A 27,748-nucleotide genomic window follows, 5' to 3' on the forward strand; every position below is an offset into this window, starting at 1 on the left:
GTAGGAGGAATTCTAAACGGAGGCCATGATTTCACTATGCTGTTAACTTATCTGCTCTTATTACCTAAAGCAGTAAAACCACTTCCGGCTCTCCTGCTCCTACTACTGAGGAATCTCAATCACTACGATCCACCCCCAGTGTGCACAAGACTGAAAGTCAGCAGTGGGGGATCTTACAAGGCCTGCAGCAATTCTTTGGAATGTTTATGAGCACCGAAGTTAGTTTAGACTTCTGAGTTTTTAAGAACATTAGCATTTGAAACAATAGGTTTTCCAAAGTTCTTCAAAGACAACAGAAAAGACCCAGCAACAGTTCTGAACACACCTTGGTTTCTCAGAGGGCACCAGCAAGAACTCCTCCACGTCCAAGCCTGAGAGGTTCAACAGCATGTGGCCCGGGCGGCTGGTCAGGTAGGGGGCCCTGGCACTTCTATTTGGACACTTCTGTAATTGTTTTCAAAGACATGAAATAGAAATTTAGTTATAACCCACACGCTGGTTTACTGACATTACTTTAAACTAAATGTGATTTTTTTCTTGATTTCAATCTTTAGTAAATTACCTATGGCCTTTTATAGGGTCTGATTTCTAAAATCTCTTTAAGAGTCACCTACATTTGAGAATTATGCCAGAATTCCACCGAGACCTTTGCAGTCAATTATAACTGAGAATTTCGCATTTTTTTCTGTACGTAAGTTTGGGCAGATTTGTAAGAACTAAAAGAGAAATGTGTTTTTCAGTGGGGTGATTTTGCATTTGATGAACCTGAAAGAGAGTCCAGGCAACTCGTGGGAGGGAGATTAATAGGAGAATTCAAAGGTATGTGTTTCTTTCATAAATGTTGAAAGTAGAAATCAAATAACTCTTCTCTAGTGACTCACTAGAGTGCAAACACCAGCCCTGAATTATGAAATAATCACCAAACAAGGTAGGAAGCGATAGTTGACACGACATGACCCCCGGGGCCCTGGAACCTGTGCAGTGATGCGCCCTACCCTGCCACGCATGGGTGCAGACTCAATGTGCTTTGTGTCCATTTCTCAAATAATTTGGGGAAAGATAATATATAAAAATAGGAAATGACTCTTCCTCTAAACCTTTTATTTCCACTTAGGAAACTTGTTTTCCTGTTTGCAACATGGAAATAGAAACAGCCTTACCTAACGCATGGGTTTGCTGTTAGGTTCAGATATATAAGAAAGTATTATGTCAAATTAAGATGGGCTATTTACATTTAAGGTATTATTTTCAGGTTCTTGATAGAAAAACTCAGAAAAAGACACTATAAAGAATAATAATTTTTGCAAGTTATTAATATAATTTGGCTAAATTATATTAATTTATATTATATACTAATATAATTTAGCCAAATTATATTAATAGAATTTTAGATTTCACACTCACATGTGAAATCTAAAAATATTGAACTCACATTAATGGAAACAGAGTAAAATGGTGTTTTTCATAAGCTGGGAGTTGAGGAGATTTTGGTCAAAGGACACAAAATTTCAGTTAGACGCGAGGAATGAGTTCAAGAGCTCTCTTGTACAAGATGGTGCCTATAATTAGTAACAATACATTGCACAACTTAAAAATGCTTCAGTGTCCTCTCAAACAAAAGGTAAGTATGTAGGGTAATGCATATGTTGAACAGCTTGATTCAGCCATTCCACAATGCAAACGTACATCAAAACATGTTGAATCCCACAAATATATAAAATTTCTACTTGTCAATTTAAATAAACAAATAATAAATAGGTCAAACTCAATTATCTCACTCATAGATGAACATAACAAACCTTTAAAGTGTCCCTGACTCTAGCTTCTCTCTCCAGTCCCTTTACCTCTGCATCAAACTATATCTTTCCATATTGCTGTTTTCATTTAGGTGCTTCCCCTGCTAAAAAATTCAAATTCTTATGAAGAATTCATGTCTACTACAAAATGTTTGTAGTCTCTTTTTCTAACCTTTATCTGTGTACGTGTCCTCAAAAAGACCCTCTGTACTAAGCTGGATAATGGCCCCACCCCAAAATATCTCTGATGTCTGTAAATGTTACTTTATGTGGCAAAGACCTCATCAGCATTGTTAAGTTACAGATCTTGAGACAGGGAGATTGCCAGGGTGAGCCTAATGCCATGTAACACCATAGGAGGGAGGAGGAAGGAGATTAGATAGAGGGAGAAGGGGAGGGGCCACCGTAACCTTGGGGACAGAGACTGCAGTGAGGTGGCCACAAGCCAAGGAAGACCAGGAGCTATCAAAAGCCGGAAGAGGCAAGGTGCAAATTCCCCGCTAGCCTTTGCGGGGAGCACCTTAATTTCATCCCAGTGATACTGATTTCAGACTTCTGGCCTCCAGAACTGTATGAATATAAATTTATGTTTTTTGAAGCCACCCAGTGTGTGGTAATTTATTACATCATCCATAGGAAATAAATATACCCTCCATTCACTCTATTTAAAGCCACATTCCTTCCTAATCACATGTCTTTGGTCATAATGTCGCTGTTACTAGTGAGAGCTCAGGCCTTAAAAATCCCTGCTTGTTCTTCAGAGCTAGCTCAATTCCTGTTCCCACTGGAGCCTTCTCTAATGGTGTGTCTCCCAAATAATGTCTTCATCCTCAGAGGTAGAACTAACCTTGAAACTTTTTTGTGAGTTTGGAGAGAGCCATGGTATCTTTGAAAAAAATATAAGGGAACGGACATATCTGTGACGACCCAGGACTTCTGAATAGCATGTATGAATTTAAGGAGAGAGAAGCATTTCGCCACCCGACAAAGCACAATTAACTTCGCTCTGCAGGATCACTAAAGGCAGGACAACTGGCCTTGGGTATGGACCTTCCTTCTACACACCTCTGTATGCATCTCCTTCAAGCCATCCCTAACTAGCAACACCGTTCCTTGGGAATGTGATCAGAGAGAGCAAAATAGATACTCCTTTCCCAACTAAGATAGACCTTAAGGTTAAGGAAACAAAAGTGACCTACATGCCAGGAGTTCAGGGCTCAGCTGATACTGGAACTTGCTAAACTCCTACACATCTTCGTTAACATCCTAACAATAGGAGCTATGGGGCAAAATAGGAGCTAGGACCATTCCTAGTTCCTGACTCTGATTTACAGCCCAGACCACTACAGCTCTGACTGTGCAGAGGGCTGGCCTGACCAACATTCTTTCCTGATAAGCAGCTACTGACCTGAAGCCAGTTTCAGAGCTTAGAGAGACTGCTCACAAACTGTCTTTGTGTCATATGGTTCACCTTTTGATGCAAAGAGCAAAAATTCTACCTCCCTTTAATGCTAAAACCACCCCCCAAAGTGAACATGTATGTTTACCCAACTGTGCACAGAGTTGACCTCCCTCATAAATGTGTATAGCTTTTCCCCAAAGCCTGCTGGATGTGCATGACTGTGCAGACGCCGTGAGGCATAAACCCAAACTGCCCTCTCCCTCTTGGAAAAGAGAGCACCTTTGGTCCGTGCCAGAGACTACCTCTTCCCGGTTTGCAAACTGCTATCACCAATAAAGCTTTCCTTTCTACTATTTAGCCATCCTGGTGGTCTTCTGAATGACAGGAATGCCATTAATGCCACCCCAACTCCCTCTCTGCCAAGGTTCTCTGATTTCTGATGTGCGACCCAGCATTTCTCAAAATGCATCGCAAAAACCACAAGTGCCACAAAAAGGAAAAATTCTTTAGATAAAATTTGCAGAAAATGCTGCATCTCCTGCACCCCATTGTCAATTCAAGTGTAAGTACATTATCAGATAATAGCTTCTTAGAGAAGCTATAGCAGAGACCTGTTTTATCCAAGATTTATGAAACTTATTTGGCTATGGTACTTTTTCGTGTGAAATCTTTTTTTCGCACATAGATATTGCTAGTCTTACAGCTTATGCGAGTTGGAGTGAATTTAGGAACATAAATATCAGCCATTATAATATTTATTAATTCATTCCTTTACCATTGGCACCCAGTCTAATCCCAACAGTCTTCAGGTAGCTAGTAATAAAAGCTATTGGTATAATAGATTAATTCAATCAAGGCTAGAGAAGAGAGGGTGAAGTAAAAAATTGGAGATTTTGTGAATAGTGGGGTACAGAAAACAATTGCCAAAACACAGCATTTGAGCATGCTGAGCACTTTTATAAATCAAAAAGCCTCATAAATAAGCCCCAGAGTCAAAGTCCCTCTACCCTCTTATTATTTCCCCCCAGTCCCCCACCCCACCTCCAGCCTCAAGCTCAGGGGGACTCTCTTTGGAATTTCCTTATCATACCAGTACAGTTTCTAAGCAAGAGAAACACAAATGCCTTCCATCCCCTCCCTGAAATCCCACATTTATTTCAGAAGAGAAAGCTCAAGAATGCAACCAATCACACCTGGAAGGACTTTCACAAGATGAGGCCTGCCTCTGGGGCTCATTCAAATTCCAAAGAGAATAATTTCCAAGTTAACTCCTGTCTCCTGTCCATTTATTCTCCTTAGTAATCCTTTCCTGCCCCTCAAAAGAACTGTATACATTCTCCATCTCCTCCTTCCCCTATGGGAAGAGCATATAAACTTCTGTACCCCAGGGGGGGTTGGGTAATCACTCTGTGATTCTCTCCAGGCACACATTAGTAAATTTGTATGCTTTCCCCCTATTAATCTGCCTTTTGTCAGCTGATTTTCAGAGAACTTTCAGAGGAGAAGTTTGTCCTTTGCCCCTACAATGAGAAAATGGAAAAAACAAGACAGGGCAAAAACAAACAACAAAAAAAAACAATAATTGTGTCCCCCAAAAAACTGGAGCAAAATATAGCGAGTCACTGCAAGGGAGTACCGAAGACAGCAGAGCTTACTGACAGCCGAGGTCAAAGGGAAACATGCAGAATGCCAACAGCTCTCTCAGGTCAGCCAGCACTTTGAGTAACCAGTATGGTGCCGTGTCCTCACTCTCCCTTACGTGTGTGCCTTCTGCCTAAGAGGAGAAAGCAGACTAGGTTCTCCGAAGCAAGTTTTCTAAAGTCACTAAACTGTGAGAAAGAAAAGAAGATTTTTATCTGAGAATTCAAGTCCCCTTTAAATGACCAGGCCTGGAGATGCCCTGCACCAAGACAGCAGTCACATCCCATGGCCCTTGCTCTGAGTGGCGGTCCTGAAGCTGCCTGCTGTATGGACTCTAGATGATCACCACCGATAGCTGTAAATTAACTTAACGACGCCATATTCTGGTGCCTTAACTCCTGCCCAATCGCTCAGCGATGCATAGCCAATCACTAATCAATGTTATTTCTGTAAACCTATAAGAATTCCTGAAAAGCAACTTTTGTAATCACCCTTTTCCTGATTCATCTTTTTTTTTCTTTAAAAACGCAAGCCTCTCCTTTGTTCTTTGAAGCACTTCCCGAGACAACTTGGAAGTGTGTCCTGGCTGCAGTCTTCAACCTTGGCCCCAGAAAACTCTCTTCGTATATTAATTTACTCAGTTTCTTCCTTTAGGTCGACAACTATTAAGAGCAATACATTCCATGGCTACTAAGTAGAAAGACCCTCTAAACATGTTCTCCACGAGGGCATTTCCTTTATAGGTGCTCAATTAACATAAAATAAGATTTTTTTTCTTCTCCTTTTTTTTCTGTAAGTTAGGATTGCTACACTAGCTTGTGCAGCAACCACTAGATTGTAGTTAACAGGTCCATGCCTTTTGTGAATTAGCTTTTGATATTTCCTCTGATACGAGTTCCAATCAGTTTTTGAAATAGATTTCAATTCGTTCTCCCTCACAGACTAGATAGCAATGGCCCTCACCTCAGTAGTGGTAAAGCCACCTATATTAGAGTAATGTAAGGCAAAAAGCAAGAATTGTGGTCCAAGTCTGATTTCTCAGAGATATAGCCATGGCTCAAACTTACTCAGCCATTGTTTCCTAGCTTGCCTTCCTGTAACTGCTTACTGCTTAAGAGTCATGTATCCCCGACTGATGTGACATTTGTGACTTTCCAACTGCTTCTGTAGGCAGCATTTCTATTGTAAAACCTAAGACTGGTCTCTGAGGTGTCTTCCAGACTCTGCATGCGGGGGACCAAGTGATGCCAACCGGCCTAGTGGCCATGTGTGGGAACCGATGCAACAGGAACTCTCTCTGCAAAGAAGATAATTTCCGCTTCCCAATCCTATGAGTTCATCCCCAGCCAATTAGCACACCCAATCCCCTAGGCCTTGATTTACCAAACTACCTTTAAAAAGCTTAGCCTTAAAACTTCTGGGGAGGCTGATTTGAGAAATTTCTCCCATCTTCTTGCTCACCACCCTGCAATACTAAATAAATTCTTTCTCTGCTGCAAACCCTTTTGTCTCAGTGTATTGGCTTCCTCCTGGGCAGCAGGCAAAGAATCTGATTGGGTAGTAACAGTAGCATCCCTGCTTCCATCTGTTTTTGTATTAATTAACCATAGTTAAGAGTTAAGTGGTATCTTTGCTCTTAATATCTAACTCAGATAAAAATATGACCAGAGCCTTGAGGTCATCCTGCCTTGAAATGTGGGGAAATTCTTTTCCAAAGGGCAGTTCTAGCTTCCTTATCAATAATTGAAGAGGATTCGTTTACTTAATGAATGCCAGTGGGGGTATTAATGATCAAAGGCAGTAGGCAATGAATGAGAAGGGTACCATCAGTCTATACAGTACCTATGCTGTATAAATGTTCATTTCATGTGATAAAACTTCCCAGAAACAGCCAACCTAGGGAACCAAAAGTCATAGCAACTCAGTTAACAAAAATGAAGACTTTATAGATGGAGTGAACTCATTTTTGTCACTTGAGGTTTAGATCTTAAAAAAATCAAAAATGCTGCAGAAATGTACCAGGCAGCCACAGGAATGCTGGAATTCCAGGTGGGAAAAAGGATCCATGTGCCAGCATGAAGAATTCTTCCTAAAAAACAAAAGAGAGAAATGGAATGATCTTTCAGATTACAAAGCTATTGTATTTCCATAAAAGAGAGTTCCATCAAAATAAAACAGAGTTCACAAGATAATCACCTCCTACTGCCGACAAGGCAGAGCTCTTACATTTGTTTTCACAGCTTGAGCTTTTAATCTGATGACAATGTTTTATTACAACACCAGTATTTCATTATGTCACATGATGCTCACTTATCTCACTGTACTGAATGCACCACCAGGGCTCCCTGAGACTTTCTCAGGGTGGGGGCTGGGCTCGCAGTGAGTCCTGGTCCCAGTCTCAAAACCAGGTAGCAAGAAGCAATTAATAAACACAGTGAGCTACTAATTCCTTTTCGTGGCATGACACATTAACTTCATCATCATTTAAAGAAAAACAATTATTAAGTTTCCATTTTGAAGAAAGGTTGTGCAACAGAAACAGCTAGCATTTGTAGTTGTGGTTTAAAACCCTTTTTTATTCCAGAGTTCTCCTAGAGCTTTTGTTTTTTCCTTGTGAGTCCCTTACCTTAAAACACTTTTTCTAATATTTTTAAATCAAAATTTGCTTTAGTTGTGGATAATTAGTCTTAAGTACTCAAAAATTGGGGAAAAAAAGGCAGGAAACTAACATTTCTGAATTACAAGCACCAGCTAGAAATATTTACCATAATCCTAACTAGCCCCACTTTTTGGAAGAACAAGTAGGATCCTCAGAATTGAAGCAACTGCCAAGATCATGCTGCAGAAAGATTGGGCCGCCAAGCTCCAAGCTTAGGCTATGTGCTCCAAGTGTGCTGCTCCAGGGAGAAATAGCCAGGGGACAACACCGAGCTGATAAAGTCCAGTCCAAGGGAAAAGAAACTTGCCATTTCTATTAACCAGGTAGCAAAGCACAATTTCCATGTAATTTCTGAAATATCAAAAATAATCTACAAACTTCCCCACTATTACTTTCTTGACTGAATAGCTTATGGGGACTCCAGTTTGCAACTTAAAAGTTGACATGGAAACAATACCTAAAGGAGTTATGTATTTAATCGCATCTGAGAAGTACGTTTTTACTTCAACTCAGCTGGCTCTTATTCCTTCGATGATGCTTGCCTTATGACAGTTAGCAAGTGTTTATAATTTAATAAACAACTTCAAAAAGTTCTTTCTCTGTTCCAAATCCTTCCTTATTCTTCTCTGAGCTCTCTTTTATTGAGTAAAAATATGGGACTATGAGAGTTGCACAGTGATCCCTGACAGTATTGAACAGATTTCGATTTTTTTGGTATCTCTCAGCCCCCAACAACTTTGTGTTCAAACAGATGCACTAAGAAGCTGTGTGAGCCTTCTTAAAGGGACAGAGGGGATGACATGTGAGGAATTAGATGTTTCTACCTAAATTTCCTTCCAGATTTTAGGAGTCCAAACACACACTTTGACTTAGCAATGCATTTGCCTACAGTGGTCTCTAGAACACAACTGCAGTGACGCTTTTTCAGAATAAATGTCTCGAATAGGGTCACTTGGTTCTTAGGGCTCAGGCATGCTGGGTTAAATAGGTCCCTTTACTGCAGGGCTGCCTGGGGTTTTTAATAGTCTCATGTGTATTTTAACTCTTGAAGAGACAGGCAAAATCTCAAAGGATCTACTCTCTTTTGAGATTTTCAAGAGAGTAGAGTTCTGAGGTAGGAACTTGCCTAAAAGAGAACAAAAGCTCTCCACGAGGGCTACCTGTTGCTTGAGGTGAGCGTTGTTCTTTCTATAGCGTTGGGAGCACATTGATGCAAACACAGAAGGCAGACAGAGGTTCAGTAAGTTGCCTGGGTCCCACAGCCAGTAAGAAATGACACCCAGATTTGCATTCCTTCAGCCTGGTCTCTGAGGTATGTTCGTCACCCCTCTGTCGCAACACCTGATACACACATTGTCCTGTACTTCTGACCCTTGACCTCAACTTTCATCTCCACAGTCCCCTCGGAGGGAATCTGTCACCAGCCATGCCAGGCTCCAAGAATCCCACTTCCTGAGGCAACGAGCCTTCAAGATTCTCCTAAGCTGTGGAAATATGAGATCACTAAAATGATTTATCTATCAGTGTAATCTAATCATGATAATGTTTTTAAGAAGTAATGGAAAAAATTTTTATACATTTCCCAACTTGGCTTTTTCAGTTTGGTAGAAATATAAGATGTGATAATTACCACTTCTGTTCTGTATTAAATCCTTAAGGAGAATGGGTGGATAAAGTGACCATTTTGCCTTAGAAATAGTAGGGGGATTCACCACGGGAGTGGCACCAGGTATAAGCCTTGTAAAATGAAACTAAGTATGTAAATCTACAGTCAGCTTCTAAAAGTTGACAAATTTAGCACATTTTAAAATGTAAATTATGCATTGCCCACTATTATGAGAAAACTTTTATTTCAGGTCAGATTTATACCACAGTGGATTTTTCTAGAGCTCTTTACTGTCTTCTGTATGGCAGGAAGGTAGAGGTCAAAAGTTCAACACAACACTCTTGCACTGACACTCAGGTTGAGTATCTCAACAGAAAAACAACCTAGCGGTAGAATCTACACTATTATTTTAAGTGTTTCCCCTAATTAATAATCAAGTGATTGCTCGAGTCTACCAGGAAGGTAAAATATAGACATCATTGAACTCAATAATATTTTACACTTACAGAAGGAAATCTACTTGTTTTAAATATAACTTTTTGCTTTGATTTGGGGCCATAGTGAACCAAGCCCTGTGCGTGTAATATGGACATAAATTTGTGCTAATATAAGCATTTCTAGCATCCTTGTGTCACCAGCCACCCACCCCACCTTTTGCTATGCTGACCAGGAAAGTGGGTAGAAACTGTTACAAAATAGGAATGAGTTAAGGACAGATTCAGTAGTTTCGCAAAGAAAAGGGAGAACATGAAAACATAAATCCAGGAAGGCAGAGAAGAAGGCAGAGGACAGCAGCGAGCTGTCCTGAGCTGCAGGCTGGGCCGTGCGCAGCAGCCTGGGGGACTGGTGGGGAGCTTGAGAGGCATTGCCACCTGTGTAAAAGGAAAGAGAAGTCAAATAGATGTCCACCTGAATTTTGCATGTGTTCTCTGCCCTTTAATCATTGATTCCATGTTTTTCCCCCTCCTTGAGAGACTAGATAAAAGAACTTTTTTGTGCTAACTGGTCCTTCTTGGATGCAAGGTTGGGACAGGACTGGACCAAGTGTGTCCCTGGGTTACATTTCAATTTCTCAAAGATAGATGTATTTCACATCCTGTGTGCTTCCTTGGAGGGGAGGGAAATAAAAACATCACCATTGAAATCTTAGTTAAATAAATTACTTTGTTTTTTAAGAGACGACAAGAATGAAGCAACATAATTAATTTTCTATTAATTCTTCCTTACTGAGACCATTAATAGTCTCAAACTAGTCTCACGCTAATTACCAACATGACTAATGAGTAAAATATGTCATCACAAATTAGAAAACATATTGCCAATATTACATTATTGTTTGGATTTTTAAATTTATTACTTAAAAACATACATTTCTGGCACTTAGCATACCATTATGGTTTTTATCACTTGCCTCATTTGCTCTACCCAGGACTGTAAATTCCTTGAGACTAGGGCCATATTCTTTATTAATCTTGGTTCATGCACAGCACTTTATTTATAGTAGACCCTCAATAAATAACAATTGAGCAAAATAAGAGGGAAAGAACTGTTTATGAAGAAAGGCACAACTTATCAAGGTTTCATAAAAAGGTCATCACTATGATCATTTTTAAATCCTAGAAAAATAACTTTCAAAGTAATTCACCCCACATTGCTGTACAGTACTGACCTTTAAGTCATTTAAGTTAAAAAAAAGTAATTAATTTTTTCATATGTACAAGTTTTCTCTTAAAGTAAATAACAGTTAATATATAATTCATACCTAATTACTACTTCATTCTTTTTAGCTTTGGGCTTTATTAAACAAATTGAATGCTATTAAATATTAATAATTTTTTGCAAGAATATAAAGCATGTGTCTATAAAAGGAAAAAAGGGGAAATTACATAGCTTATTTCAAGTTATTCTTATATGTTGATACCCATTAGGCCTATTCAGTATTAAACTACTTATTAGGCTAATGTTCATTTCATGTAATATAGTGTTGAAACATGAAATGACCAATCATGGAGAAAAACAGTCCTCCCAGGCTATAGTGTTACTAACTGGAAGTCTTCAGTTTTGCAGAGGGCATATGATACTTACAGATCGGTGTTTAAATCAGCACAGAGCAGATCTTGATCTCTAAATTTCCGCAGAAGCACGTGGGTGAGGTCCATGTCATCATTCTCACTGCTGTTCATTATGAGACAAAGGAAATAAAGGGGGTTATTAGTAGCTCCCAAACGAGAACATAAAACCAGATTCTGACCTCACATTGTGCCCTAGTCAAGCTGATACAAGTAAATGATTCCTGGAAATATGGATAAAGCTATTTTTTCCACTGTTTTTATGGTAAAGCCAAACAAGCAATAACATTTAAAAATATATTCAAAGCAGAGTCTTGCTATTACAGATATGCATTTTGATATACTTGCTTTCACAGTATATTATTTTCTCATCTTTTCACTCAATATTAAAACATAACCATTTTTCATATACTTACATGGTTTTTAAATACAAATTTTAAAGGCTGCATAATATTACATCATGTTAATATATCAAAATCTATAAAACTATACTCTTAATGTTGGAGCTCTGGATTGGTCTGAATATTTGTTCTGTTACATAGCCCTGCGGTAAAACAACTTCTTATATTTATATTGGTTGGTTTCTATACATGAACTATATTGAACTACATTTTCTTATAAAAGGTCTTCAACACAGAATCCTATGTGTGCTTTAAGTACACACTGAATTACAGTATTTATTTTACTGGCATAAGTCTTGGAAGTTTATTAATAAATAGTTCAAGCAGCTTTACTGAAAACCAAGGCCACCAACACTGAATTTCCTTACTGAAAACATCATCAGCAAAAATCACAGTATTCATGTAGCTCTGGGGGAGGCGTAGAAACAAACTCTATATTAAATTTCACACATCAATTGTGAGAAACATCTTAACTTGAGAAAATATGGAGGAAAAAGATCTTAAACGTCTCTAAATTGGACTGAATGAGAGTGGGGGCTCATTTAAATTAATTAAAATTCTAAATTATAATATTTAGAAAAAAATATAGATTTATTACTTTCCAGAATTTGCATTGTGTTATTGACAAAATTCTTTTCCAGTAGATATCTTTGGGAACACATGACTCAAAAATAAAGAAGAATGATGCATAATTAGCATTACAAATTACTTATATGTACATGGTGACCTCAATTCTTTCTAGAAAGAATTACTACAAAATTTAATAAATGTACATAAGTGGTTATTTTTAAAAAACTTATAACATTAACTTCTTTTAAGAACTGTAAGCATTACCAGAGACTAGAAGGGGACCAGGGGGCAGGATAAAGAGAGGTTGGTTAATGGATACAAATATACAGTTAAACAGAAGGAATAAGTTCTAGTGTTCAATAGCACAGTAAGGTGATGACTATAGTTAACAACTTATTGTATATTACAAAATACTGAGAAGATTTTAAATGTTCCTAACACAAAGAAATGATAAATGTTTGAGGTTATGGATATTGTAAATATCCTGATTTGATCCTTACATATTATATGTGTGTATCAAGATACCATATGTACCCCATAAATATGTACATTTATTGTGTTTCAATAAAAAGAAAAAAAAAGGAATATAAGCAACCTAAAGTAATCTTCAAGCATTGATTTTTCTAATTAAATTTTTTGTCCACCGACAATAAAAAGTTGACTCCCAAATACCTTTCTGAATTGCTATCAGCATTCAAATACAGGGAGTTCTGAGTTAGTTAGGCTTACTGCACGCCCACATCCTGCAGTACAAATGTGAGCCCAGCATGAGAAGAAACTTTCATATTTGTGCAGCACAACTCTACACATAAATGGGAACTTTACAGATTCCCAATTTCCCTGATTCCTTCAGTGAGGTCTCTAACACACCAATCTGACATTTTCTCTGCTCAAAATGTATCAATGACTCCTTATTGCCTATGTGCCTTGAAATAGTATTGAAATCCCTGTACAATCTTTGGGCCTTGACATCTTCAGCCCTGTTGGATATTCTCTTCCAGAAGGCAGCACCCAGCCCAGCCCAGCCCAGCCGGGCCCAGCTGAACCACTTCCCGACTAGGCAGATTTGCCTTTGAGGATGCTGATCCTCTGACTCGCTATGCCCAGCTTCCTGGATGCTTGCTTGGGAGGCTCGGCTGGCACACTGATGCCATGGCGAGCCCTCCCTGCCTCCTCTTCTCTACTGGTTCTGCCCAGTGGTCCTGACACACACCTCCACTGGACTTTAACTGTGGGCTTCTCATTATCCTCAGAACAAAACAATCATCCAGAGAAAGGACACATGCTTAGGACAGTAGTTGGAGCCCAACAGGTTCTCAAAAATAATTTGTTGAACATACTGTGATATCCGCTGAAATCATCGACCTAATCCTTCGTCTCTATCCAATTATTTCACTTCCCTAAATCTGAGCTTCTCTGAGTTCTTATCATTCAAACAAGAACAAAATTTAACGGAAAAGAAACTGAAACTCATTATACCAAATTAGTATTATATTCTGAGGACAATTTGTTTTCAGAGCAGTAACTCTTCATAAACTTAGAATGCAAACACCTCTGTAGCCTCCAAACCCAGAAAGAAATAGCTGTTTATAGGAAAACACTATCTTCACCACTGCATTATATACACTAAAGATTTTTAAATATTCAGGTGCTTTACAACTGGCCTAATGTGATTCCCTACAGCTATGGCCAGAAATACACAATGACAGAACATGCTGTAATTTACTCATAAGTAGGCAGTGTGAGCTCTGTATAAACAGCCTTCAGGGTTCCAAAAAATAATGAAACATTTTTATAAAGAAAGGGATATACTTTCTGCCGAAATGTGGCTTATATAAAAGGAAACTGTTATTTCTGGCATCTTTGAAAATGCTCTGGACTGCTTTCCTATGACCCATTAATCCAAGAACAAATACAGAAGCTTAAAATATTTTTCTGAAAAAATATTTGATCCATAAAGCAGTTTACTTGCAATAATTACTAATAACAAGTTTAAAAGTTAAGGTTTATTTTTTATTACTTTTTTACATAGGTCTAGAGCTCATCATTTAAAATAAAACATAAAACCTTGTTTTAAAGTATCTCCTTATTATAAAATTCAAATACTTGTTCCTAAACTATCCCTCTTTGGTTGTCTTCACACTCTTGGCTATATTTTTAAATAAATCTCAAAAAGTATTTGACATCTGTCCTTACCAGACAACTAGAAATTGAAAATTTCTGTTTAATTGTGATTCCTGAGGCAGTTCATAAATGGGGTAATTTTCTCTCTTGAAATCATTATTTCTCAAAATTTAACGGGAACCAGAATGACTCAAGAAATTTGGTTGAACAAATGCTTACTCCTGAGTACCACCCGAAAGGGTCATCCTGGATAACAAAAGTCCCTGTGATTCTGATTCAGATGAGGATCGAACCATCCTTGAGAAGCACTGGGGCTTGCAGGAAGACCTGCACTCTCCTTCCTTCCATCCCTATCCTCCCAGCACCAACCTTTCTACCTCTCCTGTTCCAATCACCATCTAGTGCTGAGCATCTGATTCCAGGTGAGGTGTTGGGCTCTGTGGGAGTTACCCCTGGCAGAGCTGACTCAAGGCTGCCCTTCCTGCAGGCCAGGCAACATGTGAATGCAATTGGAAGACCAGGAGCAGAGTGTCCAGAGGTGATGACCAGAAAGGACCCATCTTGGAAAGTGCTACCCTCACAGATCTGCAAATCCCCAGGTAAGATTGACCTCAGCACCCCCTGGTCTCACTGGCCCCTACTAGTCCAGAAAAATCTTGACTGATGCCTTCCTATTCCTAAGTCTGGGAAAGTGTAGGAAATGGGGAATTGGAGAAAGCACTGGCAGCGCCCACTGCTCCAGAGAGGTGGAATGGGCTTGGGCTCCACCTCTCTCGGAGCTGCCTCCAGTTGACAGGCAATGTCCTTGCTGATCCGACAAAACAGCAATAACAATCACACAGCCCAGGGGTCCCAGAAACCAGAGAAGAACTCAATCAGTACAGATACTTATTAAAAATAAAATCACTGAAGGAATGCACACCTTAAACAAAAACAAACAGTTAAGAAATAGCACTTAAGAATCACACACACAGGACTTTCTGAAACCAAGATGGTTTCCTGAAGATAATATTGAAGATATGAATTGAGTAAAATGATAGTCACTGTTTAGATGCAAATAGTGATGTAAGAGAAATATCACAAGCAGAGAAAAAATAAGAAAAGAAAAGAAATCCTTAAGGAAAGACAAAGAACTTGAAAGATGGATGTGGGAGACCCTAGCATGAGATATGCTGGGAGTTTCTGAGAGGACGGGAAAACAGATGTGAGGAAGCATTAGATCAGCGATAGAAGAGAATTATCCTGAACTGAGAAAAAGACCTAAGTTGGCAGGTTTGACGAGGAAACGATGGGGAAAAAGTCCTCTGCTCCAAGGATAAAGATGAAATCTTACATGAGTCCAGAGAGGAAAGGGAAGAGGGAAGAAGAATCAGAGGGACTGCTCCAAATCATACTTCATGCCCGGAAGCTACAAAAATAATCCCAATTATATCACTGCCCAGATTTTACAACTTCCTAATGCCTCCCGCGTTCTGTTTGCAGAATAATGTCTCTTCTACTTAGAATCTTACAGCATTTGTCAGAAACCATAAAGACTTTGTTGGATTACCTTCATTACTTCTCACATTTATTCACTTTTCTTCCCCTAGAGAGAGAAGGAGAAAAGGAAAAGGGAAACACCTATTCAACTCTGAAGATTCAGCCCCGGGGCCACAGCCTTAAACAACCTTCCCCAACACCCCAAAACGGATTCTCCCATCCAGCTAAGGTGCAACCCTGCACCCGGTGTCTGCCTCTCTCAGCATTTCTAACACCTGCCCTCATCTGTTTCTGGAGTTATTCTTTCTACCTGACTGTTAACTTTTTGAGAGTAAGACTTGTGTCTTTGTACCTGTTTGTGGAATTAGAAATGGAGCCAGAAAGCCTGAACTGTATTCCTTTTTGTTTGTTTGGTTTTGCTTTGTTGCTGTTGTTGTTTGGGACAGGATATCACTCTGTGGCCTGGGCTAGAGTGCAGTGGTGTCATCATAGCTCACTGTAACCTCAAACTCCTGGGCTCAAGTGATCCTCCTGCCTCAGCCTCCCGAGTAGCTGGAACTACAGGCATGTGCCGCTATGTCTGGGTAATTTTTTTTTAGATGGGAGAATCTCACTATGTTGTTCAGGCTGGTCTTGAACTCTTGGCCTCAAGCAATCCTCTCCTCAAATTCCCAAAGTGCTAGGCTAACAGGTGTAAGCCACCAAGTCCGGCCTTCAATTGTGTTCTCAGTCCCACTCCTTGTTATTTGTGTAATTCACTTGAATTCAACTGAGAAATTCACTTATCATCTATGAGTTCAGCATCTTCACAGTGAGGATGTTTTCATCAGTGACTCTCTCTTTCTTTTTTTAAATTTCCTAACACTAAGAGGTAGGACATATTATAGTTCCATTCTATCAGCAATTCACAAAGTACTGAATTTCAGCTGGGTTGGGCCACAGGACAGTTTACCCAGGGTGGAGGGCAGTAAAGTGCTTCTTAAATTAAGGGCTGGATAGAGAGTGAAGGATATAAATCCACTTGTGAGTAAATATTTTAAAAACTCCTACTCAGTGCTGGACTTTCAACCCATGCAATGTCTACATAATTAAGCCAGGCAAACAGACTCAGCTATCCTGTTTGCCTCCTATTTTTTCCCCACTGGACTGTGAAGTGACCATAGGTGAGTTGAATTGAGGAAGCAGTAGCCATCCATGACTGGCAATAAAAATGCTCTTGAGGTATCAAATTGGATATGCAAAGTCATGGCAGAGTTTGGGCGTTCCACGATCTGTGTAAAGCCTGGTGTGAGAGGAGACCTCGCAGACAAGGGAAGAACAGCCGGGGCGCGAGGTCTGAAAGGCAGCCAGTGCTTTGTGTGTTCATGTTCACAATGAATGTTGAGTGGTAACTAACATCACTGGAAAATTTCATGTGTACATTTGACACATTCTAGTGACCATTTTGTAAAACGTGGTGGGGTTTTTTTGAGATGATAGGAAGCCAGTGATTATATACCAACAATTGCCATTAGGCTTCAATTAATTTTAATCTCTATTATCCTTTTGCATACAGCAGAAGGGCATGACTTTTACAGAATACCAAGTGATTCTACTTTAGGCCAGTGGCCAAGAATTTGGTCAAATTGGGTGGTATTTGATAAAGAAGATGTTGTGGAAAAGTGTTGAATAATTTCCCCTCCAAAATTCATTTCCACCTAGAACCTCAGAATGTGATTTGATTTGGAAATTAAGTCTTTGTAGTATAATTAGATGAGTTCATAGAGGATTAAAGTGAGTCCCATATCCAGCCTGACTTATGTCCTTCTAAGAAGAGGGAACTTTGGACAACACAGAGACACAGAGGCAGAAGACCACCTGAACACAGGAGGCTGAGATTGAAATGATGCCACCACAAGCCAGGGCATGCCATGGACCACCGGAGAGGCACAGAAGGATCCTCGCCTGCAGCCTTCAGAAAGAGTATAGCCCTGCTGCCATCTAGCCTCCTGGAGGTCAGACTTCTGGCCTCCAGAACAGTGAGGGAATCAATTTCTGTTAAATCACTCAATTTCTAGTACTTTGCTAGAGCAGTCCTAGCAGACCAAGACAGATGGTCACTTCCTACATGCATGTAAACAGGATAGGGCCATGGTGAAGAGCAGACACTGACTAGCCGCCTATGCCCACTGGCCTTTTGGAGGCTCTGAGAGAACAGGTATTGTGATCAGGACTTAGAGTTTTACATTTGCTCCTCTGAGGTCTTTTCTGGTTGGAGAACTTGGAGATACATAGAGAGAATTTGATGGTGGGAATAAACAGCAGGCAGTGGGTCAGGGTCAGGTCCATCTAGAACTCCACAGGTTCTTCCAATGGAGTGAACCTAGTGGTGCAGTCGGGTGTGCCTCCTCTTGTTATGACCAGGTGCGCAGTCCCAGAAGGTGGGGTCACAGAATCACTAAAAATTTTTAATGTGTATAGACCTATTTTTCCATAGTCCATTTATTTGTCTGCTGCCTATCCAAGTTAATTTCTGGAAGACTTTTCCTGGTCCATTTTATTTCGATTGATTTACCCAATTTAACAAGTATTTAATGAAAGTAACCATTTCCAGACTCTGTGGCAGGAACTAAAGGTGCAAGGATGAAGAAGGCACGATCCTTACCCCCAAGGGAGTCTCCCTACAGGAAGGAAGGCAAGAATCTCCAGCAGTAAGGTAAACCACAGTGAGATCCAGGTAGAAAGGATAGACATATGGAGGAGAGAACAAAGGCTGACAACTGCTCTGAGACAGGTTTTGGAAGCATTCTTATTTTGCTAAGAACACGAATGTGTATAGAGTTGGGTAGCACAGAGAACAGGGAGTAGAGAAAGGAAGGTAGTTTCTCATTTCCTTAAACATGGAGAGATAGAGCAACATCGTGTATGGTGTGTCCCTCTGAAGAGCAGAGCACAAAGTAGAGGCACCAGGACAACCTATCAATCATGCTCACATTGTAGACATCATCATGGGGCAATAGGGAGCTACTCGGAGCTTTGCAGTGGGCCCATAGGGGCTCACCACCTGCAGATACATACTGCACAGCGCAGAGCTGCACGGCCCTCTCCTAGCTTCTCTGGGGCTGCTCTGTGCTGCCTCTGCACTGAATGGGCTCAGAGGCCCCACCTACCCCCCAAGGCGTTTGAGTTGGAGACCACTGGCAACTGAGTCACCAAATCCCCTGGTTTGTTTGGGTCCAAGGAGCATAAAATCCTCTAGGAGGATTGGGAGTTCTGTCTGCTCACTTCATTCACAAAAGGATCCAGATGGAAGAGAACCTCTTTGGTACATTTGTTTTGGTTTGTGTTCTTATGAAAATTTATGGTCTGCAAGAAATTTTAAATGTATTTAATGTAGGTATATAACTTCTTTTTCTCAACTGTAAGACTTTAGGAATATGGGGGTGTATTGAAAATTATCAGAACACTAATAAAATAAGATTTATATGTACTGTCCAGATCAACACAAAGCTAAAGCATCTAATGATTTTTGCAAGCTACATAACAGGTCTGAATTGTACACCTGTTAACAGAGAGTTACTCTACAGACAAAGTAAGGAACTGTAATGTAAACCCTATCTACCTCCAAGGATCAGGAAACAAGGATGTGCCCACATGTGGAGCAGCAAGGATGGGTGCTGGGTGACCACGGGCAGCTGTGCGTGTGGGGAGTTGGGAGGAATGTGACAGCTGAGAAGCTGGGTCCTTTTGGGAATCATTCCTATGCTAAGATTCAGACCACGATGCTTAGAGTCAATATAGACGAAATGGTCACATCATTTATCACCCATACCAAGACACTTTTAAGAGTGAAAAGGGACAGGATTAATACATTTGTAGAACAAAAGGGGCTGTCTTTGGAGGAACTCAACAGCTCAAATAGACAGGATTCCATACACAGAAGAAAAACAGTGAATTTCAACAAAGAGTTCTAACAAGAGCAGTTAAAGGATAATCATTCTGTCCCCCACTATCTAGCGTGTTGGCTATCACCAACAAGCAAGATAACACAAAAGAACAAGAAAATTTTCCATCCATGTGGATGCTCTCTGGTAGCTTATTATTTTTTCCTCATAACTAACTAAACTACCACTGTGCTAAAATAAAAACTACAAAAATGTAGGCTTGTTCTTCTCTCTTTAGCCTGAAATTAACAATTAAAAGAGGGGCACGTGCAACCCTTGACGGAGCAGGTAGCACGTCCAACGGCAGGTGGGACTCCATCTGCAATGAGAAAATAAGGCTCCAGCTACGTGAGTTGGTGTGTGGGCAACACTATGAAAAATGAGAATGAACAAATAACCTCCTTTAAAAGAGTTACTCTTACAAATAGAAGAAAAGATTAAAATATCTCTAATTCTCAGACTCAAAATAATTTTGGAGTGCATTACTGCTGTGAAAAATGAATACTGCAAGAGAAGAAAAAATGCTTTCAAATGCAAAACATAATTACCAAATTAATAATGCAGTAGAGAATGTAAATAGCTGTTTGGAGTCAACTGAAGATGGTATTGGTAAAATAAACACCACGTAGAGAAATTCTCTCCAGTCTCAGAAGGAAAGAATGAAGAGGTAAAAAGCTGGGCATGGGGGAAGGGTGAAGGAGAAGTCAGTTAGAAGCAAGAGTATGGAATACATTTACAATGTAGATGATGCTTAAAATATTCTATATATAAAGTAAAAATTTAAATAACCAAAAATTTTAATAACTGCAAATATTCAACTTCAATAGTAATCAAAAAGCTGCTTTAAAAAGCAATGAGATACCAGGTCTGGACTCTCAAAAGTGATAGAGTTTGGAGAAGGTGAGCTTCCTTTCTCCCACAAGGGTAGGACTTTTGGCCAGCTCTAGTCATCACTGTAACTACTGCCTAAAACAGTACCTAGCATATAGTAGGTGCACAATAAATATCTGTTTAATAAAAAAATAAACTACGAGATTTTCAGTTGGCACCAATTTATAAGGGTAATTTGGCAATATCTACCATTAAAATACCGATGCTTTTGCCCTAAAACTTCTAATAAAAATGTACAATGATGAAAATAATTTCACAGTCACATGAATCTAAACACAGATATTTATACAGCATTGCCTATAATAGGAAAAAACACTTAAATAAACATTTATGTGCCCCCAATATAGAGGCTATTTAAATAAATTATGATTTCTTCATGCAACATACTACTGCATACATACAATAGTTTGGCTAGTATGGCTTTTACAGATAATATAGTTGTACTAATCTACAAGAATAGACACAGATATATGACTGAGTAAAAAAAAAACAAATTACAGAAAGCATTACAGTGTAATCTCATTTTCATTAAAAATACAAATGCATGTAGTTAAAAGCCTTATATAGGACATGCAGAAGATTATACATCAATAGGTTTATGGAAATATCTCTGGTGGGATTACATGTGATTGGTTTTTAATTTCTTTTTTCTTTTTTTTCTGCTAGCCTATGCTTTGTATCATTTCCTTCAAGAAAGATATTTTATAATTAAAAGGCTCAAAATAGTGGCAGCCCTTTCATACTTCAGGAGTGTGGCAGAATCTGAACCTCTGGTAAGAATAAAAGCATTAATGGACATACTCACACATAGGCATGGTCATTTTAAACACTTCTTAAAAGAAGGATGAGAGTAGGCCAATAAAATAGATGGCCCCAGAAGATAAGAAAGCCAATTGAAGAGGGGATGGTGGGGACATGGACACAATTCTGCAAACATGGTTGTTGCAGGGATTCTTTCTTTTAGTTAAACCCAGACCTGGCAGAACATAAAGACATCCAGAGGTGAAGTAACATAAACCAAGAGAGAAAGGAACAAACGTAAGAGTTCATAACAGATTTTTCATTTGTCCCTGTATTTGTTTAAATCTAATTCCAAATTACACATCACAGTAAAAGTTACATAAATATTAGCAAGCACTCAGAGACTAGCTGATTCAGCTCATTACTTGAAACCACCGTTGACTCCGGGCAGGCGCCAGCCAAGCGCCGGCAAAGGGGACTTGGCGGATCAGGGTTTCTGTTTTAGGTTCCGGACCCGTGTCTATGAATCTACAGCCCAGTTCTGAGCAGCGCTTGTGTGAATGTGTTTCGTGGCTAAGCCCGCACTATTCTGAAAATACCGCAACAAATCCTGACCCACGCTGGCCGCGCCCACGTTTCTCTGCGGAGAGGCACGCGGTAGCCGGCTGCCGTCCACAGGCAACTGTGGAGGGGTTGCGAAATGCACGATGTATATACTTTCTAGAATCCCAGAATTTCTGGGCTGGATCTGGCCCTTCGACTCCCGCAGAGGGCCTGCAGGGAGGTGCGTGCCGAGCCTCCCTGTCGGCCGGTGCGGGCGCCCGTGCCGGAGGGCGGCAGCCGGGCGTGGCGAGGGCGGGGACCCGGCTAGCGGCAGCCTGCCCACCTGCCCACCTGCCCACCTGCCCACCTGCCCCGAGCACCCGCCCCGAGACGGCCCTGAGCCGAGCACGAGCTTCTCAGCGGTCCTGCCTGTCAACTCAGACCTCAAAAACAATGAGAACATTTAGGTTTGAAATTTTTATTTGAACTTCTCAGAAGTATCAAACTATTGCTATTCATAATCTGTCCTGACATACTTCGGTAGTAAAAGGCCAAAAAAAGGTTTTTACCTGAAGAAGTAAGTTTCAGCCCGCTGGTAGTGGCCCGGTGTCAGTCTGAGCGGAGGGTAGTGCGTGGCCAGGGGCCTCACCATGAACAAGCCCATCGCCAGGGCCACGAAGAGGACGGGCAGCAGCAGGCGCCAGAGGCTGCTCCTCCAGGCGCGGCGCATGTGGCGCAGCCGGGCCAGCAGCAGCGCCGCCACCTGTGCGCACAGCAGCCGGCGGCCGCGCAGGGCCGGGGGCCTGGCCCGCGAGTCACCTGGGGCGGCAAACGAGAGCCAGAGGCACAGGTCAGCGCAGCGCGGACACGGCCCGCCGGGTGTCTTCCTCCCACGCCGACGTGACCCTGCAACAAGTTGTAGCCACAGGAACACCGCGCGCGCCACGCCACCCCCTAAGGACCGAATCTAGGCCTTCGCGCGCCCCTGCTCTGGAAGGTGGCCGTATGCGATGATGTCTCATGGCACCGCACGGTAAGAGCGGGGCGTCAGTCGGCCTTGTCTGATAGTGCTCCTGAAAAGAGAGGGGCAAGTTCGAAAGGGTGGGGAGGGGCCTGTGTCTACCCTTCTTGGTCAAAATAAAATCGGGATTCTAGAACAACAAAGACTAAAGAAGGGTAAACGGTTCTGCCAGCCACTGCTCCTACACACACACACAGATACACACGCACAGACACACATGGACACAGACACACACACACAAACACATAGATACATACAGACACACACACAGACACATACACACAAACACACAGACACACACACAGACACACACATACACACAGACACACACAAACACATACAGATACACAGAGACACACACACAAACACACAGACACACACACACACACACAGACACACACACAGACACACACATACACACAGACACACACAAACACATACAGATACACAGAGACACACACACAAACACACAGACACACAGATACACACACAGACACACACACACACACAGACACACACAAACACACACAGACACACACAGAGAGAGACACACACACACATGCATTGAGGGGACCGGGAGGGGCTGCTCGCTCCCCTTAGGACCCAGGGCAGTCTTCCCTCTTCTTCCTCCTCCTGTTCTCCCACCATTCTCTTCCTCTCCGTTCTTCTTAACCCTAGGAGGTCTTTCCTGGGAAAGCCCCAGCTCGTGCGCCTGGCTGCCAGGTGATCTACCTCTCCCTTGCTGTGCCTCTACCAGGATGCAGCCCCTGGGCCCTGCAGGCCCCAGCGACTCCGCCCTCCCTTTCTTCTCTGTAGGACACAGTGGATCTGGGAAGCCAGTCTCAGTGATCAGAGGGGTCAGCAAGTGAAGTTCCAGAGCAAGCTGTCATCATCAATCTGTTGGTCATCTCCCCCATGAGCCCTCAACAGTGATCCTTTGGGGATCCCCCTCCACACACACACAAATCTGTATAAACCTACCCCAGTTTAGGTCAAATGTTCCAAACAAAGCTGTTGAGAGCAATTTTTATGTCCAGTGTGAGGATGAGAAGTCAGGAGTAGAAAGAGACACTCCATGACTGCAGGCTTAAACCATGCCTAAAGGAAGGACACAGCTCCATCAGTCAGCTATGTCGATAGCTTTTCCCAGCAGTTCCCTCCAAAGTGCTCCAGAAAACCCAATACAAAGAATTTTACAAGAAAAGTGGTCTTATAAAAGAACTGATGTACCGAACTGATTGTGCTGCTCACAAATACAAAATAGAAATACAGTTAATAGAAGAGCAGTAAACAAGTTCGAAGACCCAAAAGAAAGCACTTTTAAAGAAATTGTACCATTTTAAAGAGAAATCATTGGTAATCGCATTGAGAACAGAGCTATAGAGGTGTCATTGGGGATAAAAAGGTATATCTGAAATAACTCCTTCATCTATCTGGGATCTATTGATACATATGTGGAGGCACTGAGCCATTTGGTTTCTGTCATCAAAAAATGTGCAGCATAGTGTTGGCATAAAAATGTAAAAAAATAACCTGTCACAGTGTCATAAACGATTGGGCTAGAGGAGGGCCAAGCTGGAAAACTCAGTACGAAGGAGTAAGTTCCTAAGATATTGAGGGGAAAAGTGAGAAAACAAGAACAGCATCAGGGACGTTTGGGCAGAATCCTGAAGATCCATTGGAATTTTCAGGCAGACAAGAAAATATGGATGTTTAAAGATCAGAACAGCAGCTATAGCTAAGCATATCACATTCTCTGAATAACCCTATATACAAGGGAGCAGAATGTGGCCCATGCATGTAGCCAGTGGTGAGAGATGAACGGTAAAGGTGGCCAGAAATCAAGCCCTGAAGGGCCTGGCATTGATTTTAAGGGTTGCAGGATTTGTGCTGGGCTGAAGGCTTCCCAACCCAGCAGTCACCGGGTTGAGTTGGACGATTAGACTTGCATAGCATAAGGCAGAGGCGTCCTTTGTAGCTTGGTGAGTGGAGCTATAATGAGGAGGAGGCATTATGTGGTTAAAGCAGTGGTTGTTAAACCAGGCTGCATGTCAGATTCAGCAGGGAACTTATAAAAATGCTCATTACAGGCCCTACCTCAGAAAAAATCCCAATCTCCAGGGACTCAGAAACAAAAATGTGCTTTTATATAACTTCCTGGGAGATTGCACTGCTCAGCTCAGCTATGGAAGCACTGATTTAATGTGTCATCGATGGCAATTCATATACCGCTCTCATAGAGCAGTGATTAAATCAGCTTATAGACAGATGCTGGTGCTAGGAAAAAAGATACTATTAAACTAAATTTGACACTTTCATTTATATATACCCTTCTTGATAATTTTATGAGTTTATAATGCAGGATCATACCAATTCCTAGTATTAAGTATATAGATCCATTAGGAGAATTATTTGAGTTATGTAACTCAAGCTAAAATGATTGAGATATTTTTGGTTGCCCACCCTGTGGAGTTCTGTAAGTTATTTTGAGATAATTGATGTCTCCCCTGGTCTTTGACTAAGGAGCTCTTTCACTGGCTCCTTACAAAGATGACTTACTTTGTTTATATTTAAGAAAAATTGAATAGTCACAGTCTACCAGATGTCACAATCCATGAATTAGCCTTTACAGAGCATCTTTTGACATTCACATCCAGCTACTCATACTTAGCGGCCTGCCAAACTAAGTACCTTCTTGTGTACGTGCAGAGCAGGCAAAGCATTATAAATACATGTTTGGCAGGAAAGAGATTTTCGTTAGGTGAGAAAAACTTAATGTAACTAAATAAGTGCCAGGTAGCTACTTGGCGATTTGCTCTGGTGATGAAGAAGGCGTGGAGCAGAGTCCGAGGCTGTGGTGAGGAGGCACACCGGCCCGGCTCACCGAGAACCACCTCGAGAGTCACCACGGGGTGGGAGAAATTCAGTCTTTTAATCCACATAGACCTGGATTTTAATTTAATCTCAGCTACCAACATACTGCGTGATTTCTGGACAATTACTTACCTTTCTGAATGTCATTCCCCTCAGTTGTGAAATAGAGATTTATAATATTTCCCTCCAGGTAATGAGAATTATTATTAGAACACTTATTAAACTACCAGAATAGGCATAATGTTGACCTCCAGTCATAGTAAATGCTCATTAGACAGCCTCAATAAGTCTGTGGGGGAAGGGGTTTCTCATATTAAGAAGAATAAATTTTCTCCACCTTCCCATACATGTTAATTGGACATAAATGAGAAAAATAAAAGGCTAAGATATTTTATGGTTATGAATCAACCACCAATCAAATATTCATGGTTAAACTCATAAAAATATTCACATGAATAATTTAACAGACAAAATTAAAATGCTGGACCAAATTGTTATGAATTGTCTTATGTGACTTATGAGTGCAATTATATTCAAGGACTCTAGTTACATCCATAATTATGCATTCTCATTTCTCCTGACCATCAAATTGCTTAGAGAAAATGTCCAAAGATTATTTTCAGTCAGGTAACTACAGTTGTTCAAATATTAACACCTAGTTATCAAAGTCTCAGCAAGCACTCACAAATATGATCTCCATATTACAGAGTTCCTCCAAATGTTACTGAATATTTTAAAATTAATCCTTACAAATGTAATGCTTTCAAGTCAATAAAATTAGGATGAAAACTCCAAAAGAAAATAGGCACACAGCATACATGAATATACAGTTCATAAAAGATCTATAAAATAGCCAATATATGAATATTATAAAATAAGTCAATAATATATTGTAAAGATTGAAGATAATGTTAACACCTAATATTATTGAGAGTTTAAGGAGATGAGTCTTCTTATACACTGCTGGTGGGAGGGTAGATCTGTATGGTCTTTCTGTGAGAAACAAATATGCATCTTCTTTGATCTGCTTAATTCCAATTCAAGAGTTGTATTATAAAAAAATAAAAATTCAGCAAATATATAAAGCAAAGTGACTTGTTACATCTTATAGAAAACAGTAGCAAGAATGTGGAAACAATTTAAATATTTAACGTGTGGGGATTAATTTAACAAATTACAGTGCAACCATATAGTAGAATATGGTAATCCAAAAGGCAACAGTATAGCTAAATACTCATTGTTATGGAGAGTGTTCATTAAATTTTGCAAGTGAATAAAGCAATTTAAGATAGAATTATAATCTTTTGAAAAAAGTGAACATGGAAGGTGACTCAATAAAATGGGTAGGGAAGGGACTACTACCCAAGGCATTAACAGCATGGATTAGCCAAAAAAAAGAGAGAGGCTTAAAATATTAAATATGTAATCATAGGAAAATATTTAAGATATATCAGATCAAAAATGTTACAAAATAATACACATGGAGCTGAGACCACCGGAGCACCCCGGAGACCAGCAGCAAGGATAGGTGGATTTGCTGTTTCCCCTCCCCTGCATTTGGGACTGCTGGTGGGCTCCCCAGCAGGAGGAGAGACCTGCGGACTCCAGCCCAGAGACGGCCGCCGCCAGCCAGCGGTGAGCCTGTAGCAGATGTGGCACTGGGTTCCCAACTTCCTCCAGGCACCTCCGTGTGCACAGACCCGAGCTGCACGGCAAGCGCCATATTGCCTCCTCCTCCCCTCCGCCGACCCTACCTGCGGCTGACCAGAGAGACAATACGGCCACCAGCCAGAGGCACCTCCAGGGAACATGACCTTCCCTTTTGGGACCCTACAGCTGACTCAGGGGAACTCAGACTGTGAGCTCCCTACATGCCAGCCCTCCCAGGTGCTGCTGGCATGGTATTCCCAGGAGAACGGTGCCGACTCAGAGGCTGAGAGAAATAGACCCAGCTTGGGCTATATGTGGGTGAATTGGGACCGGAACTCCTCTCCCTGGTGGGGATACA

General features: G+C 40.9%; 1 protein-coding gene across 1 annotated transcript in view; it reads right to left on the bottom strand.

The window, feature by feature from the left end:
• Window positions 1–27,748, bottom strand: part of ABCA13 (ATP binding cassette subfamily A member 13) — a 470,652-nt gene that overhangs the window by 171,028 nt on the left and 271,876 nt on the right. The window contains 4 exon segments of the mRNA XM_020289932.2: window positions 326–444; window positions 6,859–6,928; window positions 11,190–11,279; window positions 22,415–22,664. Of these exon segments, the coding sequence (XP_020145521.2) occupies window positions 326–444; window positions 6,859–6,928; window positions 11,190–11,279; window positions 22,415–22,664 (529 nt within the window).

This window comes from Microcebus murinus, chromosome 9 (assembly GCF_040939455.1).
Source record: "Microcebus murinus isolate Inina chromosome 9, M.murinus_Inina_mat1.0, whole genome shotgun sequence".
NCBI classification, from domain to species: Eukaryota; Metazoa; Chordata; class Mammalia; order Primates; family Cheirogaleidae; genus Microcebus; species Microcebus murinus.